At 40.2% G+C, this 23,459-nt stretch overlaps 3 protein-coding genes across 7 annotated transcripts in view; 1 reads left to right on the forward strand and 2 right to left on the reverse strand.

Moving 5' to 3' along the window:
* The first annotated feature begins 5,744 nt into the window (after window positions 1–5,744).
* LOC120420955 (complex I intermediate-associated protein 30, mitochondrial) lies at window positions 5,745–9,120 on the forward strand. The gene is made up of 2 exons (XM_039584112.2): window positions 5,745–6,364; window positions 8,465–9,120. The coding sequence occupies exons 1-2, from the start codon at window positions 5,831–5,833 to the stop codon at window positions 8,879–8,881; spliced, it is 951 nt and encodes a 316-aa protein (XP_039440046.1). The 5' UTR covers window positions 5,745–5,830; the 3' UTR covers window positions 8,882–9,120.
* Window positions 8,975–10,488, reverse strand: LOC120420867 (probable cardiolipin synthase (CMP-forming)). Its single transcript, XM_039584019.1, has 3 exons — window positions 10,337–10,488; window positions 9,446–10,276; window positions 8,975–9,382 (listed from the first exon to the last, which is right to left on the reverse strand). Exons 2-3 carry the CDS (start codon window positions 10,208–10,210, stop codon window positions 9,125–9,127), a joined length of 1,023 nt encoding a protein of 340 aa, XP_039439953.1. The 5' UTR covers window positions 10,211–10,276; window positions 10,337–10,488; the 3' UTR covers window positions 8,975–9,124.
* Window positions 10,489–18,480: 7,992 nt separating this feature from the next.
* The window catches only part of LOC120421546 (echinoderm microtubule-associated protein-like CG42247), a 92,846-nt gene continuing 87,867 nt past the window's right edge, over window positions 18,481–23,459 (reverse strand). For 2 of the 5 annotated variants that reach the window (XM_039584949.2, XM_039584876.2), the window contains exon 13: window positions 18,481–19,209. The gene's annotated coding sequence lies outside the window, so the exon portion shown is untranslated. The remainder of the gene's footprint in view (window positions 19,210–23,459) is intronic. The other 3 variants (XM_039585086.2, XM_039585023.2, XM_039584809.2) reach the window with 2 other exon arrangements.

Consider the following 23,459-nt stretch of genomic DNA (forward strand, 5'->3'; position numbering starts at 1 on the left):
TGGTGTCTTGAGAAGAGTTGTTGCATATGAAAAGGAGCAACTTTTGGTTTGGTTGAAAATTAGGGTGGTTCACGATTAGGGTGATTTTGGAAATCTAACTTTACAGGAATATTTTTGGGAATTTTTGGATTGGCTTGCCAATCCAAGCAACTTTGTCGAAGACACCAAAATTTTATCTCGTAATCTACGCCTTCTACGACCAAATTTATAGAAAGCATCTGAGCAAACCTTCAAAAATCAGTTTTTTTAACGTGGCAATTCAGGGTAAAGTTTTAGAGAAAAGTGGTATTCGGGGCACTTTTAGAGCTCTAAAAAGCAAACATTTTTATTATCTGACAAGTCAATTTGGACTTAAGGGTCAAAAGTTACAGCGATTTTAAGGTAAAAAAGATGCAAGTTTAAAACTTAAATATCTCGAAAAGGCGCAAGCCAAATTTTAAGCACTAGTTTTCATTTGAAAAAAGAGATCCAGCACTACAAATGCTGAAAAAATCTCAGGGTTGTTTTTCTTTAAACTCGAGATATCTTCATTTCAAAAAGTCTAATTTTCAAGGGAAAACCTTATGGGACCACCATGTAAAATTATCATTTAAACCCAAAATATGAGCAAAAATCGATTTTTCGACACTTTGGGTCAATTCTGAGGGCAGATTCAGATTCAACGGACAAAATTACATGGAAAAACATATATTTGGACAATTTTCAAAATTCGTTGGGGTGGTCCCATAAGGTTTTCCCTTGAAAATTAGACTTTTTGAAATGAAGATATCTCGAGTTTAAAGAAAAACAACCCTGAGATTTTTTCAGCGTTTGTAGTGCTGGATCTCTTCTTTCAAATGAAACCTAGTGCTTAAAATTTGGCTTGCGCCTTTTCGAAATATTTAAGTTTTAAACTTGCATCTTTTTTACCTTAAAATTGCTGTAACTTTTGACCCTTAAGTCCAAATTGACTTGTCAGATAATAAAAATGTTTGCTTTTTAGAGCTCTAAAAGTGCCCCGAATACCACTTTTCTCTAAAACTTAACCCTAAATTGCCACGTTAAAAAAACTGATTTTTGAAGGTTTGCTCAGATGCTTTCTATAAATTTGGTCGTAGAAGGCGTAGATTACGAGATAAAATTTTGGTGTCTTCGACAAAGTTGCTTGGATTGGCAAGCCCGTCAACTTTCTAGAAGACGAAAAAAATCCCAAAAATATTCCTGTAAAGTTAGATTTCCAAAATCACCCTAATCGTGAACCACCCTAATTTTCAACCAAACCAAAAGTTGCCCCTTTCCATATGCAACAACTCTTCTGAAGACACCAAAGCTCCAAAACTTAACCATTTTTCGGAAAATCCATTTTCCACTTAATTTTGCGATCTGGACCACTGTGCATTGTTTTGCTTAAAATTATAATCATATTTGGATTCCCTTATCCGAATGCAATTTGTTTAAACTTCTGTCAGTAATAGGAAGTAATAAAAATAACTTTTTGGCGGGCATTCAAGGGCTTGTTCCGGCGGGCGTTCTGAGCCCAAATCCCAAATATGAGCTTCATTTGACGTAACAGGAGCTGGCACTTTGCATTTGAATTGAAAAATGAGATTTAATCAGTATTTTTCATTCAAACACCTATCTTTTTGAATTATTTAAAGCAGAATTCATTATAATCGTGCTATATTGTCGCACGCCAATTTTCAGTTAAGGGCCCCATTTTGTACAGTTTTCAATGCTTAAATTTTTTACCTTCACAGATCCCCATATAGTGATTTTGAATCCTAAAATATTCAACAAAACCGGTAAAAAATCCTGAATTGTTGGTTCATATGAAAGAAGTTTCGATGTGATCTCGGCTATCTTGGTCGCCCTGAAAAGAGCTGCAGGTGCGACAACTGAACTAAGAGAATTTAGTCAGAGGACGTTTTATCACACGTACATGCCCGACTATTGTGAACATTTTTAATTATAACTCGGGACCTGGGTGCTGAATAGTGGTTCGCAAAATGGCCTCAATTTTGAACTGTCAAAGTGGAACCAATTTACTGTTCGCCAAAAGTAGAAAGTATTGTTATCGATCATTAAAATTAGTTTTTTTTGCCAGAATAAAAATTTGTGGCTTTTGAGACCCGGAGTTCAAGTCAAGAAATCTTGAGAAAGTTGAAAGCGAGATAGTCGTTTTTAGAAGCTGTCTTAATTGTTTTTTTTTTTTTTTGGTTTATTATAGAGACTCTTCCTCCAGGGATTTAACAGTTATCTCATAACACTTATTCCAATAATATTTTGCTTTTATGACATCTTCATCTTCTTCATCTGTTGTTTCTTCTTCAGCCATCTCTCTTCGTGTTGTTGTTAATTCGTCATCCGCGTCCAAATATGCTTGTAAGCGCTTCCGGGTTTTGCAAGTGTGCAAAGCACGGTCTCGAATCCATCGTTGGCTTCTTCGTCAAATTCACTTGTTTGCATTGCATTTTTGTCTGATTTACTGTTGTTGCTTTTACTGCTGCTGCTTGGCTCAGGTTCAATCGGTTGTGTACTGCTTTTTTGGTTCACCTTTTTACTTGAGTCTGCACTTCTTTTGTTCTTTGCTTTGAGTTTACAGTGATTGATTTCGGCGTTGGCTGTTTCAGCAACATCCGCAGGGTCCGAACTCCATTTGGGTTTCCTAGGAAGAAGTTAATCCAGCGGTCGTTGGTGATGGTCAAAATTTCGCCGAATTTACTCATCACTTTTTCTACGTCGTTATTGCTTATGCCTAGAGATAGGTCAAGCACACGAACTTCCGTAGCGTTGTTGTCCAGGTAAATCGGGATTTTGCTACCCTGATATACCACAGGTTTGTCGATGATGGACGAGGCCATTGCTGAGTCGGCGAACTGAAACACGGCTATTCTCCTTCTTTTGCATAATTGCAATGCTCGCAAGTTTTCTTGGTTTACTTGGAGGTCTGCGAGAATTTTTTTTAAAGGCTTTGGGCTTGGTTGGGTTTGGAGTTGACAAAAATCCAGAACCACTCTGTTTTTTGTCTACGGTGCACATTTAAAAAATAAGCGGCGACGCGCTCACAAACTGAGGACTGGCGTTGAGAATGCGACTTGTAAGGTCGGCGGTTACATTGCAACTGTGTCTTAATTATTTGATTCCGTTTGAAAACCTACTGGTTTAGTGAAAATCTTCTTTGTTTTTTGGATCAGCTTCGCGATGTTTTTTCGCGGGACCTGGAAAAGCTGCAGGATTCCAAAATCAGCCAGGGAATTTATCTGCAACATCGCAGAATGACACTCTCGCCGCAGTTCTTCGTCACCCGTAAAAAAGAATAACCTCTCCTAATCGATTGAAACTTGAAAACATACAAAATTTTCCATAAAAAAAGTCAAAAACAAGATAAAATAAAGCCACTGACACTGATTATAAAACAGCTTATTTACCAGTAAGAAAATAATCATGCTTGAGCTTGAACAGCCTTCTACATTGTAGATGTAAACAAAGTGGGATAATTCGAAAATCACGTTACGCATTCTCTCTATTCATCACTCAGCTCGGGACCACAGCAACCAAAATAAACCAAACCTTGAGAGAATACACGTAACGGTCAGCCAAACGAAACGTGTGGACAGACTGCTTGTTTACAAAATCAGATTCGCCCTATTGAAATGTTGCTACGAATTTGTTTTTGAAAGGTCAAAAAACGACGTGCGACAAGATAGCACGATCACATCGACATGAGTATTTCGACGGTAACATTTCAAAAGGCATCATGTGACACTTTTTTTGACACTTTCTGGGTTATTGCATATTCTAAAAGTACTCCTAATAAGCTACCTCTCCACCAAAAATGAGCAAAAGTTACTTCAGTAAAGTCTGCCCAAGTAACCATCCAGCACTTAAACATGGTCACTGTTTAGCACTGACAGCGCATTTACAGCTCCAAGTAAAAGCTAAAGTGCTTTGACAACAGCACTAATAGCTACTCCAGTGCTGAACAATGGCCGAGTTTGGACTTTACTCGGCTGGTTTAGTGCTGGCCCCTACTGTTGTTACCCAACCCTGCAGAAAATGTCAAAAAGTTGAGAGAGGCAAACATATTGCTCTCTCTCCCTTTCCTCCAGCTCCCCATGCTATTTTTAGCTGTTTTGTTTACTCTGTACTCGATTACCGACACAGCTGACCGAGTTGGATTTTTTTGTTGAAAATTAGTTGTTCGGGATTCGAAACCATTAGTTGCAAGCTGCCATCGCCGGGTGTGGATCTTGAGCCGGTATCCTCTCGCCTAAATTGGAAGTGGATCACTGATGTGATTTTGGAGCATCTTATCGACTTGAATTTTAACACCAACACGAACGACCATCATGCTTTTTGTGAATGCAATTTTGATTGATTGATGGATTGATTGAAGATCGGATGAATTAAACAACAAAGTTCATCAAACAACTATTCATATTTTTATTTCACACAAAAAAAAAAAACACGCGAGAAATAACAAGCACTTGAAACAATGTTCTTGTTGTTAATTTATTTATTTCTGGCAGCTTTAACCTTCTTGGTCATTCGCTGCCCTACTTGAAACAAACCCATGGGGAAAATGACGGGAAGTTTTCAGAGGTTACTTGGAGTTTAATTTGTTTTCCAATGATGGCTTTTTTGGCTTTAGAAAGCGGATTTCGACATTGACGTCGTCATGTCTCCCGGAAAAATATGCTAATTTCCATAGCTGAATCTGCTGTGAGTGTACTTTCTTCATATCCAGATCCAAGTCAGGGAGTAAGATGAGTAACCAGGAAGAAGTTTTCTGAAAATACATAGCATTTTAGTAAAATGATAAGATTTTATAAATGAATTTAGTACTTACATTATTTTTTAAAGTCAGCAAACCCAAATAAATGAAGTGAGCAAATGATGACAGTTCTGCATGGAGACATGCTATCTCACTCCCTCTTCCTACGTGGGCAAGGCCTAGTTGCCAGTTTTGAGAAAAATGATGAACACAGTTGCCAGCACCAGCACTTAAGCAGCACTTAGTCAGCAATACTGAGTGCTACAATCTTAGTGCTGATCTGCATTAACACGTGCCGGTGCATGACTAACATGCACTAAAGTGCTGAAGTATTGCTGATTAAGTTTTTGTTTTAGTGCTGGTTGGTTACTTGGGTGTTTAATCATGATTTTAAATAAAGTAACATAAACAAAATCTCCGCCATCCGCAGTCCCTGTTTATAAAGCCCTGTCAACCTGTCAAACAAAAGACTACATAAACCTCGTGACGAAAAAAAAGCATCATGAACAAAGCGCCATGTACATTTGGCGAAGAAAAACGAATCATAACAAAGCGTCCCCCTCAATGAAAGCAGGGTGATATAGACGTTGGTGATTTCAAAAGAAGTTATGTTTGTTTTTCTTAAATAAAACGACGAAAATAATGTTTTATTGAATTTGGATGATCAAGTATCAATAAAAGCAACGTTTTTCATCGTTTGTTATTATTAGAACATCTTATTTTGCTTTTATATTAAAATGGAAATTGAAAATGGATGCTCAACATTCAAATGCGTTTTTCTCAAAACGCATGGTTTGTACATGATGCTTTTTGAAATGTTGGCGTCGATTTTTGTTCTGCGTTCTGTTCAACTAAATTTGAAGGATAAATCACTAATCTCAAAGCATCGTGCACCGTCCCCTGCAGCAAAACAAAAGGAAATCATCAGAACGAAATAAACATCAAAACGGAACAGAACAAAAACAGCATTGCTGCTTCAAATCGGAACTCGCTTTCAGCGCGAGTGGTTGTATAATAGTATCGCGATGGTGTTGATTTATTTAAAATTAGTTTAAAAAGTGTTATTTTCACATCGATATGACGTCGCTCCTTCCTCGCCTGTGTCGAATCCCGTGCAATCCGTGCGTGGTACCTTCCTCCTCATCTCGTCACTATTCACACCTCCTAAGTTCGGTCGCGCGCCCTCTCCGTCCGACCCCCATCGGTCCAATCCACGCAAACAGCCTGTTCTGGGAACGTGACCGCAAGGGTGGCTACAACAGCACACAACCCCCACCTTCCCGGTGGCAACTGCTGCGGGACGGTCTGCGGGAGCTTCGCCAGGAGTTTGCCCTGTTCGAGCAGGAATGGCGCGAAAAGCTGGCCAGCGACGCGTTGGTCGTGTTCCGGCCGGGCGAAACGGACGTGGTGTTCAACTTTGAGCGGCAGGAGCAGCTGGACCGGTGGGTCGTGACGTCGGACCGGGATCACAACCAGGGTTATTCGGACGCCCGGTTTGAGTTGGGGCCGGCCGGGTTCGGGGTGTTTCACGGGATGTTGGAGTCGAGGGTGCCCAAGGATGGGCGGATTAAGCGGTCCGGGTACGCGAATATTACCAGTCAGAGGATTAGGGTGAGTTGAGGTCGTATCTGGGTCAAATAACGTATACCTAGGCATGGAAAGGATACCGATTGGAAACATGAAATTGGATTGAGGATTAAAGGCACTTTCTTCAAGTATCATTGGTTTGGATTGGCCATGAATACGACAAAAAACAAGGTGAATCGATAGAGCGTCGAAAATCGATGCAGTGTGATTTTTTGCGATTTTTCGGTTTAAAATTCATGCTGAATCGACATATTTACGAAGCTGGAAATGACGTCCTGGCTTAAAGTAAAACCTATACCTTTCTTTAGTAAGAAAGGCAAAAACATGCGAGGGAGGGACTCAAAAGACGTTGGCCACCCAAGACTCACCCCTTTAGCTGTGGATGGCAATGTGCTGGAGAAGGTGAGCGAGTTCGTGTACTTGGGATCGCTGGTAACGGCCGACAACGACTCCAGCTTAGAGTTCCGGACTCGTATCCACTCTGTGAATCGCACCTACTTTGGATTACGAAAAACCTTGACATCGGATCGAGTGCAATGCGCCACGAAGTTGACACTGTACGAAAAATTGATTAGACCGGTTGCCATCTATGGCTATGAGACATGGACGCTGCGGCAAGAGGACCAACGAGCTCTTGGAGTTTTCGAACGGAAAGTGCTGCTGGGAGAACCGATCATCGCTACCCTGGAGAGAATCGGGAGGCTCAGGTGTGCCAGCCACGTCGCGAGAATGGACGAAGATGATCCTATCAGAATGCTCTTTGACCGCGCGCGACCGGATGGCGGCACAGGCCGAAAAGCAGGAGTACCGCGTGCACCTTCTCGATTCAGCACGGGTACCGCGTATGGTGTTCTAAGCTGATTGATATGTATCTTCAATTATCACATCTTCAACGTGCAGTGTCCACATGGAGATTCTTCCGATGGCGAGAAGGTAGTATTCTAGGCGAAACATGAAGCAAAAGTTGTCTACAGAGTGATGTGAAGATCATCATCGGAGACATGGACACTCGCATTGGAAGGGAGGAGATGTACAAGCCGGTGATTGAGCAGGAACCCGAAAAAAGTACTGCGTGGCTACGGTGTACGCGGTTCAGTTTTCAAATGGTTTAGCAGCTACTTGGACATCAGAACGCAGGTGACTCATTATACCGGTTAACGACAAAACACGTTATATCGGTTAACGTACAAAATAACTTCCCTTCAATTTATACGCCAACGACCTGTAGCAAGCACTGAGACGAGTTCAAGTAAACCTTTTCGCTGATGATACAGTACCAGTTTCACCGAATGGCTGAGATGGAAGAAACTACAGCTGAATGTCAGCAAAACAAAACGCATGACTGTGACCACACGATAAAGCGACGGCTTTAGCAGAGCGGTTCGGATTGATGGCGAGGAAATCGAAAGGGTCGAGACGATCGAATATCTCGGATTGATGCTGGATGAAAAATTCAACTTTAATGATCACAATGACTACACAGTACGGAAAACAGACGGCGAATTAGAGTGCTCTGTAAGAATTAACCGTTGCCTGTAGCAACTCGTCAACAATTGAAATGAATGCAGGTCCTGCAGAGTAAAGTGATGCGGCTTATTTTGAAATGTGCCCGTTTAACACCAAGGCAAAACATGTTGGATTGGTTCCAGTGGATGTCTGTTCGTCAATGGATCGAGTATGATACCAGATAATACGTTTACTTAGTGCTGAAAGGCAACAAGTTCAAAAACTTGTGTAAGAATTTCGTGCATGTTATGACGGCCGGCCATCTTCATTATCGGTACACGTCGCACGGGATCACTATAGATCGCATATGATGCAAGATATGACCAAAAGTAACGCTGTTTTAACCGTATGTGCTCATATGTGTGTGGGATAGCAAATTATCTTAATACCGTAAACGGGAGTTGCTATCTGTAAGAACGGCATACACGGAAGTAGAGTAAGATTAAAGGCCACTCTCAATAATAGAAGATAGAATTATAGAAAGATATCTGCGAGTAATTCTTTCAATTTGAATTACGGGAGACTACGACTGGCCTCTAATTTTAAGAATATTTATTTTTGTGATCAAGATTTTCAAAGTTTCTCAAATAATAAGTTTTTGAAAAACGATTCTTCCAGAAATCCTTCAAACGCGACTCGTTCTACGAATGGGAGCAGTACAACACGCTGGTGATGAAGGTCCGCGGCGACGGCCGCTCCTACCTGATCAACCTCGCCTCCGAGGGCTACTACGACATCCTGTGGAACGACATCTACCACTACGTGCTGTACACGCGCGGCGGCCCGCACTGGCAGGTGGTCAAGATTCCCTTTTCGAAGTTTTTCCTCGCGTCGAAGGGTCGCGTCCAGGACAGCCAGGCGCCGGTGCCGCTGAACCGGATCAGCAGCTTGGGCTTTTCGGTGGGCGCCCGCGGCGGTCACGACGGCCAGTTCCGGCTGGAGTTTGACTACATCGGCGTGGAGTACGATCCGTCGCACACGGAGGAGTTTGCGTACGAGATGTACCAGCAGCAAAAGTACATCGTGGCGACGTAGTTTTAGGGGGTGCTGTGTAAATAAAGGGGCTTGAGCACTTGGAATTGCGGTGAGTACCATATTGGATTTGGAAAGAAACGGCCTTGACCTGTAGGGTTAATGATCAAAATATAAACTTTTATTCGGACAATTTGTTATGTACAATGTTCTGGCCTAATTGCTGGACAAACAGAGAATAAGATTTGCCATTGGCAAAAAAAAAAAACAATTTTCAAAACATTAAAATAATCCTCCCCCCGGTTGCTAGTGCTTCTTCCGCTGGTCCTTCAGAATTCGGTACGTGTCCTTGTTGACGATGTAGCTGAGGGCGGCGGCCACCGTCGTCACCCCGGTCAGATACCAGAGCGCGTGCAGGTACGCGTGGTCCACGTAGTTCCAGACGGGGGCTCCGAGCGTGATGGCGACCGTGGCCAGCTGTACGGCAGTGTTCACTTTGCTGACGAACGTTGGCGCCAGCTGGGCAGTGGCGTGCGTCACGTCGAAGTAGCGTGACAGTGTGCGCTGGGGATTTCGATTAGACAATTATTAGTACTGAATCCGCCATTGTCATTCGCTAATACTCACCGGCTGAGGTAGACTGATGTAGCGGATCACGAAGCCGGCCCCGATCAGGAACGCGTCGCGGAACAAAATCATCCCGGACAGCCACAGCGGCATCATCTCCACGTAACTCATCGAAATGACGAGCGAACCGAGCAGAATCTTGTCCGCCAGCGGGTCCAAAAACGAACCCAGCCGGCTCGCCTGGCTCGGCCAGTTGCGCGCGATCAGGCCATCGGCCAGGTCGGTCAGTCCGGCCACCACCAGCAGTCCCATGGCCAGCGCAAAGTCGGACTGGACGATGACGTAGCCGAGGTACGGGGACAGGGCGATCCGGCCGACGCACAGCAGATTCGGGATGGTGGCCACGTTCTCCCGCTCGATCACCTCCTCGACGCGCTCCTTGACCTTTTCCTTGCGCTCGCGGATGTCCTGGATGAGGACGGCCTTCTTCTCCTGCAGCAGCTGTTTGTTCTTTTGGAGCACATTCTGCAGAATTTCCGCGCCCTCGACGGATTTAACCTGGAAGTCTTCCTTTTTGAGCGACGACGAGAAGCACTTGTAGAAGGGCGCCTTCGGCGGGGCGCCGAGAATCCGCGAACCTCCCGCTCCGCTGCCGGCGCCACTGTCCTCGTTGTGGTACAGGCGCGACGAGTGGCCGCAGATTGGACTCAGAAATGCACATCTGGTCAGCTGCTTCCGGCGGACGATTCCATGGGCCAGCTGCACCGGAACTTGCTTCAGTGCGAGCAGCCTTCCGGGCAGTTGCAAGCTAAGGCTCAGCAGCATCCTCCAAAAGTCCTGTAGTTCTGGTTTGTTTTTGTTTTGATTTTTGCTTCCCGACTACCAATCAAACTAAAATCGCAGAAAAAACCATTAATCTCCCACAAAAACCCACTCAACTCCTCAACTCACCATTGTATCGTGCCGTTCCGGTTAATGTCGGCACATTGGGAACCGGAATCGGGCCCCAAATCGCAATTTAATTTCGTTTGGAAACCCCGATCTACGCACTTTCGCTTTCGTTCGATTTTACATAATTTTTTGGAAGGGGACCGCGAAACGTCAAACGTTACACCCTTACCAAAAATCATGATTTTTTGAGTTCCAAATCCCACTTTTCATACGATTTTTTGAGTTCAGGTACTATAACCATAAAAATGGTTATATGGGTTGAACTAAAAAAATCGTATGAAAAGTGGGATTTGGAACTTAAAAAGTCATGATTTTTGGTAAGGGTGTATCATGAAATCAAAATCCGTGGCGAGACGGGCGAGACAGTGACAGCAGCATGCTTGCGAGGCACCCTGTACGTGGAGAAAAAGCCGGTTGAGGTAAACAAGCCTATGGAGCATAAAAAGTTAGGGTGGTATATTAATAATTTCGAGAAAAATTAGAATTCTACGCTCCAATTGGGTACTAAAGCCCTATGTAAATTTTTATGTACAACGGTAAAAAACACGATTAAAAACCATTTCTGATCACTTTTTTTCATTTTAATGCATTTTTTTTACGGGACAACATTTTTTCTATGGATCAACTATGGTCCCCTTGGAACGAGCTGTCAAGAAGGACCGCGAGGTTAATTTTTCAAAATTGATTTAAAAATCCATTTTAAACTCTTTGTGGTCGTACAAAGGGTCATTGTACTCAGAAAAATAAGCTTTATCGCTGTATACAATAATATCAGCAATCTAAGCTTCATTTTAGGACCCAATTAATCGCCGCAGAAAGATATCGTCGCAATGGAAAAGTATAGATGAGAGAGTAGGCTTAGAAAAAATCAAAGTAAAGTTGTCTGTCAATTTAAGAAAATCGTGATAAGAGCGCATTATCAGGTTATTGGCCTTGTAGTGGAATTCCGACATCGATATCGACATCGTCCAGAATGGCCGGAACGACGACGTTGGCTGGACAATCCGCGTGCGGGTGAAGCAGATGTAGAAGCGACGCAGTTATTGGTGCGGAAATGCGACGGCTACCCCGGGATCTACTGTGTACTTGTTTTTTAAGAAGTTCTTTAAAACATTTTAATTTTTCCAGGTCCGCCCTCACATTCCAGAGCTGCAGAACCTAGAGATCAACCTGCACAACGCAACGGCCAGCGAGGCACTCTCCATAGCCACGACCACCGTACTGGCGCTCTAATCCACCAGCGACGTAAACCCAGTAGTCGATTCCGGCCCGGGAGGTGGCCAAAATCTACGAAAATTTTTTTTTACAAAAAATACAAATTGAATGTGATGTAAACTGTGAAGAACAAAATTTAAACGAAATAAAAGAAAAACTAACTAGTTTATTACGAGGTTTATTACTTAATGAACCGCGTGCGTAGATAATTTTATTATTAAAAAAGTCAAGTGTTTCATCTCGAACTATGATTCGAGCATCTCACTCCTAAAATTTGTAATGGTCTTAAGAATGATTTTTTTAAAGGTTTGGCTCGCATTTTTTATTTTTCAAAATTCTCATCATCTGTCTGGCTGATGATTGAGAAGCGTTCATCTACCTACACCAAAGAACTTAACAGAAAGCTTAGATCAATTTTGTAACTTGATTCCTGAACCGGCCCAGTTGAAAATCGCAAGACAGATTTTCTCCAGCATTTATTACGTCGTGAAGGGCCAGGACATTGCAATTGCTTTATTCAAGTAGAAATTCTAATTGTCTTAAATCTGGGAAGAGGCACTTCGTCAAACCATCAAATTCTAATCAATAAATATCAACAAAACAAAGTAGTTCAATTCAAAATAATATTTATATTTTCCGTTAAAATCACTTGCTGTCTGAAATAAACCAATTCAAAACGCAAAATGGTACATTTGAGCTGAAAATTTTGAGGTGAGCTGACAGCCACAGAACGCGAAAATCAACAAGATTGCTACGATCAATTAAAAAAAAAACTCTTGCGCGCGTATCTTTGAGACCCTTACAAGAAAATCACCAAAACTGATATTTTCTCAATACGCGCAATATCAAGGATGGAATAATCTAAAAAAACTGTTCGCTTGCGAACTTTCTTCATCCGCGAGTGAAAAAGAGTGAGGGGACGAAACACGTAAAAGAAAATCGCTCCCGAACTCTTCGAAAAAAAAAATCAATCAGTTGAAGATTTTGTGTGATTCTCATTGTTAGCATTATCTTATGTTCCAAAAAGAATTTATACAACGTCAAATGTTTTAAAAGTTGGATGAATGAAAAATAATGAAAAACTTGTTTCAGAAAAGCAAAAGCAAAAGTATAAAATTAAGTTCAAATCACCAAATCCGGGCCAAATTCGAGCATCATAAGTCAAGAGAAAATTTGATAAAAAGATGTTCAAAGTTAGAAACTCTGAAACTATGGATTATTTGTTGAAATCACTAAGCTTTTCAGTCTAAAATAAATGTAATACCACACATAATGAAAGTCCATTTGGAGAGCGGCCGTGGCTGACTGGTTACGGTGTTCGCTTTGTAAGCGAATGGTTCTGGGTTCGATTCCCATCTGCTCCCAACGAGAAATTTAAGAACACATAAATTTGAAATTATGAATATGAACGAAAAATCAAAGGTCGCTGGATTGGTGAGCAAAAATGCTAACCACTAGGCCATGACGACTTTGTGAGCGTGGACTGGAATTAGGAATACTGTTACAGAGAGCGAGTTGTGGCGCTATAACCACGGCAAATAGTGTCCAGGGCATTCGTGGAAATACAATGTCCCATCCCAGAGGGTCCCGGAGTACCAAACCTTCTTAGCATGGTGCTCTCAACGAATACAACCAAATCTCGGAGCGTATGGTGGTGTGTCCCCACGCTTCTTCCTCCCCTGTCGATTCAGAATTGTGTTGTTGTTTGAACACTTAGTGCTCAAACTCAACCCAATTACGAGTCATCTCTGCGATACGTCTTTACGCAGTAGGCCTGGCCGCTTTAACGCTTGTGATGTTTCAATGCATTTCGATGCAATGGCGCACTACAAATGTTAACAAGAAGAGTGCTAGGCGTCATCTAACCTAAGGCATTCTCCAGGATCCCTTCGAAAGATTGGCTGCGCTAGGGTCTGATTAGATTGGATTAGATTAGATACCACACATAATGAAAGTCCATTTAACAAAAATCGTTAAACAATTTTATTTAGCGAATATAATCTTATTTTTTTAGTTTAGTGTATGTGTGCGAACTACACTCGAACTCCGATGGTTTGACACCAACTGTTGTGAAACGAACGTGATCACTTTTTAGTTTGACACCCCTTTTACGCGGATTTCACACACACACACAACCTAACGTTTGTTTTGATAGTGTCCTTGTAAAAAGTGACAGTTCGTCACTTTTTAGTTTGACTTTGTCAAACCAACGGGGTACAAACTAAAAAGTGTCAAGCGAAAAAGGGACCAATCATCGGGAGTTTTTATTCTAAAAATTGAAAAGAAAACTCGAGTGAAAGTGAAAGCAAGTGAGCAAGTGAGTTTCAAAGGTTAGGGGCGGCTGATTAAAAGTCCCAGTATGATGGCTGCACACACCCGCCGTAAAACTCAAGTGCAGAGAGCTCCAGATTTTCGGGTATCCAGGGATTGAAAACTCGGGACGTGGAACTGCAGATCTCCCAACTTCGATGGGAGCGACCGCATTCTTTCCAACAAATTGCGGGTCCGCGGCCTCGAAGTCGTGGCGCTGCAAGAGGTGTGCAAGAAGCGGAAGGACCACCGCGAGTACGGGGGCGGCGGCGATACAAATGAGCTGGGGACAGCTTTGATAGTGCTGGGCGAAATGTCGAAGCGCGTGATTGGGTGGTGGCCAGTCAACGACGGAATGTGCCGGTTGAGAATCAAGGGCCGATTCTTCAACCTTAGCATCATCAACGTGCACACCCCGCACATGGGAAGCGACGCCGATGACAAGGACGCTTTCTACGAGCTTCTTGACCGCGAGTACAGGAAGTGTCAAAAACATGACGTCAAGAATGTCATCGGCGACTTGAACGCTTAAGTCGGCCAGGAGGAGGAGTTTAGACCGATTATTGGGAGGTTTAGCGCTCACCAGCAGACGAACGAGAACGGCCTACGATTCATCGATTCCGCTACCTCTCGAAACATGGCCATACGTAGTACCTTCTTCCAGCACAGCCTCCTCTACCTACAAGTACTCCTGGAGATCACCAAACGACACGGAGACGCAAATCGACCATGTTCTCATTGATGGTCGGCACTTCACTAATGTGACAAATTTCAAACGAAGCTAATTTTGAATAGATTATAACACAATTTGTTTTTGCTAAACTCTTTAATACTGTTAAAATATATTTAATATATTGATATTCCAATTAACAAATGGAACTACCAACCCATGTGCAATTTACACGAATGACCAAGCTTCCAAATTAAGTTGGAACAGTAACTTCAACGCGCTATAGATATCGGCCATAACTTAACCAAACTGCACGATTTTTTTTAGATTGAATATGAGAAAGAGAGTGAGAGATGGAGGAAAGAAGAATTGCGCTAATTAGGCATAGAAGGCCTTGAGAACGATCGAAAGTTTGTGCGAAATACATGATTTTTGTCAGATAAACGCCAATGGGAGAATGAAATGTGTGTCACAAACATTGGTTTGAATGTTAAAAAATAAATAAAAAACAATTAACATAGACAGGGCTTTCTAACGTTTCGAAATCAAACACCTCGTTTCAAATTGCTTCAAATATTTTAATATATATTTTTAGGGTTTTTGGTTGTTCTTTCAGATTTGGTTTGTTCCATGCACAATGTATGTTTTTTTTGCTTTTTCTTTCTGATTTCGTACTGTTTACCCATATTATCACTGCCGTTTACATATAGTTTTTTTTGTTATAATAGTTTTTAATGAATTCAATAAACTTTTTTTTTCTCTTTTACTAGCCAAGTTCAATTTGTGAACTATTTTTTTTCTTCAGTTGACAAAGTTACGTAGAGAATGCTTCCTTGCAAGTGGATCTTTGGTCAATGATTTTTGTTTGCTCCGTTACAAAGTTAAACCTTTTTTTTCAAACATGATTACTCTCGATGAATACAAAGATGTTTTAATACAATAATGGAGGTAAATACTATCGAATAGAATCTATGGAACCTGGATTAAATTTTGACGTAACATAAACTGACAAATGTAACATATAACAGTTAACGTTTTGTTTCCCCAAACATGATTACTAGTGTGTGTTTAGTTACATAAACAATGTTAGTTTGTTCTGTTTTGCTATCTTCTTACAAATTGATATGACTCACAAGTTTTACGAAAGTGTTTTTTTTATCAGATGTCGCAATAGACTAACATTTTGGTATTTTCATTTCATCTATCAAGTGTGTTAAGTGTGTGTGTGTTTTTTTTCTCTGTTACAAATAGTTTGTTCAATCGCAATCAACATCCCGCAGCTTGTCACAACCTCCGACTTTCGGTCTCCAACTTGAACAAGAGTTCTTCGCTGTTTTTTCTTCTTCTTAATTTCAGCTGCAGTTTTATCAAATTTCTTGCCCTCGTTTTTTTATCATTTTGTCAGTATGAATTACCCTAAACTACAAACTTATGAATTGTGGGGAAAACGGAGCCCTCAACGACTCATCTCAGAGGGGGGTTACCATTTCCCTCGAATTCTTCTCTGTTACAAAAAAACGTGTTGGTTTTCTTACAACTATTGGCAGTATTCTTCTCAGTTGACATGTATATAAAACGTGTGTGTTGCTGCGTGGTGTGTTTTCTTTGCAAATTATTCCCAAACAAAGTTTTTGTTTTTTTGTCGTTTCTTTACTCACGAGAGGGTTGAACACTGCAAACATTTAATATTCGTCGAATTTCGGCAGTGTCTGTCCCTGGCGTTGAGTTTTGGTTCTATTGCTTCTTACCTGTGTTTGGACTTTTTTTACCGTTTTTTTTCGTTATTATTTTGAGTTCAAAACTTGTTGCTTTGGTGTTTTTTACGAGTGTTACAAAATGGGACGTTTTTTTTTCAAAGGGGAAAGTGCGTTCCAGCGCACCGGATCTGGGAGTGGGGGTAACGGGTGAAATATCTGGAGAACACTCTTCTTAGGGTCGCACGCAAAGAGGTGACTCCGTTCGTTTTGTTGTCAATTGAAAACTGCAGAAAAAACTGAATGATTTTTTTTATTTTATTTCTTTGTGGTTGAGTTTCATTTTCTAAAAAGCCTTAGAGTTGGGGTTTTTGTTAAAAGATTTACCATTATTTCGCTACAAATAACACTTTTTAGTAACATTTCCACTAACATTTTACTAACAGATACTTGACAGATCTCAATGACACAATGATTGCTTAACACTTTACGTAACGTCCTTTCTTCAACTCGTTGATCAACTTTTTTTGGTAAATAATTTTTAAAAGTAGGGTGCAAACTTTGGGGGTGATTTTCGTGTGAGTGTGTGTTTGGTTTAGAAAAATGCTTTACAATATATGTGTGTGTGTGTTTGTTTGTGAGTGTGTTTTTGTGAGATTTGTTTTCTTACCCTCAATTATAAACGATAACGATTGCTACAAATTGGTTTGAATAGGAAGATTGTTACCCAACAGTTCGAACAATAGCGGTCACTGAATAATCTCAATCATTGAATACAGAGTAGGTTCGCTGATTTTGATGGAGCTGCATTCGAACTAGTGAATCCGAATTTGCTAATTGGATCGCTGGATTGAATTGGATTACATTCCAGACTCGATTATCCGAAGGCTTCGAACAAAAATTCTCCACCATTTTCTAATGCCAATATCTCAGCAAATAATGATCCAATTTTCAATGTTAAAAAATTAATCATTTGTTAAATTTTATGATTTTATCGAAAAAAATAGTTAACAAATTTCGGAAACAAGACTAATATTTTAAATAAGCGTAATATTGAATGTTTAGCCCTTTTCAAATGTTAGTCTTCATGAAAAAAGCTTAAAAAATATTTTTTCGAAAAGGTCAGGAAATTTGCCAAATGTTTAATTTTTAACATTGAAAATTGGACTGCTTAGTTGCTGATATTGGCATTAGAAAATGTGGAAATCTTTGGATGAGACTTAAAAACCCTAAATTTTCTTGTTTCTTTTTCTTTCATTCGCTGTATTTCAGCAACTAGAGGTCCAATTTTCATGGCAAATTTTATTGGAAATTTTCTGCACTTTGAATTTTCATTAAAAACTGTAGTACATTTTTTTAAACTAAGATTTAAATTTTTCCAAGAAATTTTTTTCTTAGTCATAGCCCGGCGGCAATTTTTTATTCATACTCTCTGTGGCTCAAAAGTTGATTTTTTTTGTTCCCTAAAACATATAATAATTTTCAAAAAGTACAGCATACGGATTTTGGAAAATTGATTTAAAAATTAAAAAAATTCATGTGCCTATTTATTTTCTAAATATTCCTTATCAATACCTGCAACTTTCCCGAAGACTCAAAATTGATCAGAAAAATCCTTTAAAAGTTACAGATTTTTGAATCAACGTACCATTTTTGTATGGACAGCTGCCAAAATTGTATGGATGGGTGAACCAATGACACAAAATGGCTTCTTTTATCATTGGGATGGACCCCGCAAATTTTGGGCCAAATAAAAAAAATACAAAAAGGCCGAAATCTGCAAGAAGGTGCTGTGTCCTATCCCTCGCCTAGACCAGACTAAAATCCATGGTCTTCGACGTAGGTGCACACATATCAAGAAAAGAAAATTTGAAAAAGAATTTAATTTTTCCAATGCAATGACTGGTTTTGACTGCAAAATTGAATGTATGTCAGAAAATGATTAAACAGTGTGGCGTCCTGTACACCAACAATTAAATACGCAGTTAAAATCCTTATTCTTCCACTTTAATTTTTGATCGCGTTTTCGGTTTACATCTGAACAATCTTGAAATTATTCATACGGATTTGTGATTCCTCTCTTTCCATCATTCCCTTGGAAATCTGCCGATTTCGTAGAAATCGCTTGACAAGTCATCGTTATGATTTATGCTGATTTAAAAAAAACATCCATGTTCCACAGAGACAAACAAAATCAAATATTAAAAACAATAAATATAAATCAAACCGATTAAAAAAGAGTTTTTTCATAATATTTTTTTAAAGATTGAATCATCGTTACAAAAAAGAGAGCCACCCTAAAGAACGCAACAAGTGACATTTGCTGCATGGGATCACTCAACCTTGTTTTGAGTACTTTGAAGCCAAGCTTCGAAATGCATAAAATGTATGCATTAACTGTTAGCTTTAGGTACAAATTGCTGAAATCTTGTATTTTTTAAATCGTTTTCTGAAAAAATGGTTGAAATCATGCAAAATTTGCCTAAAAATTAAGTAGAATAAACAATGACCACTGCTGGCTCGTAACTGTACACGTGAGAGTGCGTGTGTCGACACTATTGTTTCCAGAGTACTTTTCCACAAAAGGTCCCATGTGCAAATGCAACCCATCGCACATGGGTCAAAATGCAATAAACGCACTCCGGATTGGTTGTTGTTGTTGCTCAGAATGATGAGTCTAGAACAGCGAACGAGTCCGGCAGCAGGACGGCATACTCGACCCGGCCCTCCCCCTCCTCCTCCTCCTCGTCCTCCAGCGGCGACGCCGGGAACGGTTCCACGGCGGTGACGGCCCGCACGCTGGGCGGGGCCCGGCGGGACGAACGCGAGCGCAACCGGCGCCGCTGCCGGCCGTACGGGTCACCGGCCGCCGAGTCCAACCGGCGAAAGGTCGTTCCGGCGCCGTCCACGGAATCGTTTTCGTCGTCTCCTTCGTCTCCTTCCAGCTCATCATCCTCGGTACCAGCGGCTGACTCCTGTTGGTCCTGGGTGCGGCCGGGGTCGGATTGAAAGGGGGGATGGATGGATTAGTGCGGGTTGCCTACCTTGCGGGCGAAAGTGGCGGCCGACCGATCGTGAGCTTGTCGCGCGGGTCACATGCGCTTGAGGCGACCGAGCTGGATCAGTCGGGTTTGGTTCACGGAGAAGCCGTTTCAGTTGTCGTGAACATTGGTCATGAATATTTGACAACTCTAAACAGGTGAACAAACATTCACGACAGCTGAAACGAATGTTCTCCATTGAGTAGTGAAATGAGAGTATAATCGATAAAGAAGCGTTTTCTTTTTGTGGTGATGTTGGTGAAGCAGATTTAGAAGTGACGGGGTGTGAGAAATGTTAAAATTTTGAGTAATTGTTGATAGGTAAAAGGTTGTAACGTAGTCTCGATGCTGCTACCGCTGCGTTGTGGATTTTGGAAGCCGGATACAGTCGAAACTAACTACTATTATTTTAAGGCCAATCACACTGTCGGTCTGGTTTGGTTTTGGTTTGGGTACGGAAGCTATACACACTAGTAGAGATGACGTAGTTGCAACGTTGAAAGAGGGCATTTGTATACGGAAACGTGGGAGGTCGCGCAGTACAGCTAAATCAGGTACAGGTTTTGTTTTTTATAGCATGCCAATCATTCCACAGATTAGATCATTCCGGTGAGATATGATGAAGAAATAAAAAAGTTAAATAATTTCGGTGAATTACGGTCAAGATCAAACTTAAAAAGTAAACGTGAAGAAGGTGAACCATGCAGGGCAGCCAATTCAGTTTTTGAATGGTGACGAGGATAGAGAAATAGTTTTTAATTCAGAAGAAAGAAACTTTCAGCCAATTTACTTGCGAAGAAATGATAGGTGGTGGAAAATCAAAACATTAATGCATAATTTTTCATACGGGGCACATAATTCACTGTCAACTTTCAACAAATTGATTTTCAATCGATAACATTGACGTTCTATGAAAAATGGGGTTCTAACACTCCTAACATTAGGTTTAACATAAGGATAAGCTTATTTGTCTGATCTAAATGACACTTTGTACGACCAACAAAATAAAAGATATATTTAAAAAAATGAACATCCACTAAAAACTGTTAAAACTAAATTTTGCTGCGTTGATTGTTCACAACGATAAAGTTTATTTAACTGAGCACAATAACCTTGATAATAACCCTAACGACCACAATGGGTTTATGTCACATCGATGCAGTCTTCTAAAAGCGTAATTTATTTAGTTTCAAGGAAACTGAAGTGATGTCATTTTTAGTTTAGTGTAATTGTAAATTGTATTGCTTGAATGATCTAAACCCCGGTTTACACTCAGGCGTTACGTTTTGTATTTAGACGAATTCTCTGGAACGACGCAACATACAGTTAAACCTCGCATAGTGCGCAGGCGTTACGCTTTGTATTCAGTCGATTTTTGGAATACGTCATAATATTTTGGCAATCTTAAATAAGATAAGATTAAAAAAGATTTCAACAATGATACAGAGAAACCACTTTTTACGCGGCGGCGTTACGCTTTTTCTTTCGCCGATTTCTCTAAAACCATACAATATTTTTGCAAGTGTCAAAAACGTTTTGTAGATCTGAACAAAACCTACAAATTGCCTTTAAAAGATTGCAAAAATGTTGCGTCGTTCCAGGGAAATCGACAAATTAGAAAAGCGTAACGCACGGCGTAAAAAGAGGTTTCCCTGTAAGACATTTAAGAGTACTGTTAAACCTCGTTTAGTGTGCAAGCGTTACGCTTTTTATTTCTTGGATTACTTTAAAACGACATAACATATTTGAAATCTTTTTGGAGCAAGTTGTAGGTTGGAACAAGACCAACAAATTGCTTTAACACTGGAACGCCCAACGCATGTCCAACTTACACGGACGCCCAAGCCTCCCAAAAAAGGTGGAACGGTAACTTCATCTCGCTGGTTCTCGGGCATTACTCAACCAATCGGGACGATTCTTGTTTCCAGTGATTTGTAGGAATGTCTAGATGATCCTAAAATTTTGCAGAACTTGATTTGAACAAATCTGTAATTTCTGCGATCGAAAACATCGTTGCACCTTTTTTTAAAAATGGCTGCCTCCGCGGAATTTTTGGCGATTTTTTTTTTACACGCGAAAAAAAAAGTTGGAACGATGTTTTTGATCGCAAAAATTACAGATTTGGTCAAATTAAGTTCTGCAAAGTTCTAGAATCATCTAGACATCCTAACACATCACTGGAAAGAAGAATCATCTTGATTGGTTGAGTTATACCCGAGAACCAGCGAGTTGAAGTTACCGTTCCAACTTTTTTGGAGCCTTGGGCGTTGGATGGTAAAAAGGATTGCAAAAATATTATGTCGTGTTCTAGAAATTGCAAATACAGCAATTCCATTTGAAAAGAGCCTAAACCGAAAAAAAGTTCTCCGATCGGGCTCAAATTTTTTCTGGGGTTCCTTGGCCAAAATAATTAGACCCGTATTTTTTTTTTGTTTGGCCATTAGGGTGACCTACATCGTGCTAGGGTGGTTCAAAAAATGGCAATTTTCGTCATTTTTCGTAAAAACCACTTTTTTCAAAAAATCATATCTCGGCGTCATTTCATCCGATTTTAGCTGTCTTAGACACATAAGAAAGGTGATGAGTTTGGCATTTGGGGAAAAAACGCCATTTTAAGTTTTCATACGACTTTTTCAAATGTTAAGCTATGTTTTCTAAATTTCTTACTATTTTTCCCAAATAGCCAAACTCATCATCTTTTTTATTGTTTTCTTGAATCATTTTAAGACATTTTTTTAATATATTTTTTTTTGTATATGTGCAGAAATCTTTATTTTTAGTACGATTAATTTGCTTTAAAATGCTTTTTTCAAACAAAACATTATTACTGAAAAGTTGCTCTGAAAAAAATATTCAAAATTATAAATAAATCACAAGATCCTCAAAATAGAAAAAAAAACCATTCAAAAACGTCATTCAATCTTATACCCCGTGGTGTTTACGTTGTTTTGGCGGTTATGTGGTAGTAGAATCAATTAATTGCATTGCTAGCAACAATTCCTCATAGTGGAAATATCAAAATTGTAAAAAAAATACGGCTGTACGAGCGATTGTTCCTCTTGCCCCATATGGTCATCTTGCCCCACCTTCCCCTACCCAAATTATCACAAAATACCGCATTTTTTCGAAAATACTCAATTTTTTATAATTCGCAATATGGGCACATCACCTCTGTGATATGGGTATCAAATGATTCGAAATTTTGCATGTATTTTAACTGTTTTAGAGATTTAGCTTAGCTTAGCTTGGTTGACCGTACTCTAGCCGAGCATAAAGCTCGCAATAGCTAGGTTAGCGAGGAAAGGAAAATAAGTGCGTCAGGAATGTATTTTAACTGTTTTAGAGATTTTTGGATGAAATACCAAAATTTTCACAAAGTACCGTATTTTTTTTAAAGTACTCAAATTTTCATAATTTGCAATATTAGTATCCAACGAAGTAAAATTTTACATGTATTTTAACTGTTTTAGAGTTTTTTGAATGAAATACAGTCGACTCTCTGGCTGTCGATCTTCTCGATATCAATAATTCTCCATCTATCGATGAATTCTTCAGTCCCTTCAATCTGCATACTTCAATTATCTTCATTCCTCGATATTTTCCCTTGCTTGAAGGATCTCTTCCTCGACGGTCCCTTGGATTCTGTTTGCTTTAAAAATCTCTTCCGGTTGTTAATAATTTCACTTTCTCATGGCTTGCATAGACATTTTTCTTGGCGAAACGAAGCTTTGAAGGGTGTTTGACATTAGTTTGTTTTTGTTTGCTGGACGTTGCCATGATTCTCTCCCATAAAAATATTTTCAATCGAGTCTTCATTTTGCATCGTTCTGTAAACTGATGATTCTCTTCCTCGACGGTCGCTTGGATATTGACAACCAGAGAGTCGACTGTACTAATATTTTCACAAAATACCGATTTTTTTTTGAAAGTACTAAAATTTTCATAATTTGCAATATATGTATCAAACGAAGCGAAATTTTACCTGCATTTTCACTGTTTTAGAGTTTTTCTTAATCCAGGTTTTTAAGCGAAGATGGCGTTCGAATGGTGAACGCCCGAAATGTCAAAATCGCGCAGTAGCACCAACATTAGAAAAAAAGTATGGCTGTCATGCCGTGTCACACTTGTTTCGTAATGTTGGTACCACTTCGTGATTTTGACATTTCGGGCGTTCACCATTCGAACGCCATCTT

The sequence above is a fragment of the Culex pipiens genome, chromosome 1 (genome assembly GCF_016801865.2).
Source record: "Culex pipiens pallens isolate TS chromosome 1, TS_CPP_V2, whole genome shotgun sequence".
NCBI classification, from domain to species: domain Eukaryota; kingdom Metazoa; phylum Arthropoda; class Insecta; order Diptera; family Culicidae; genus Culex; species Culex pipiens.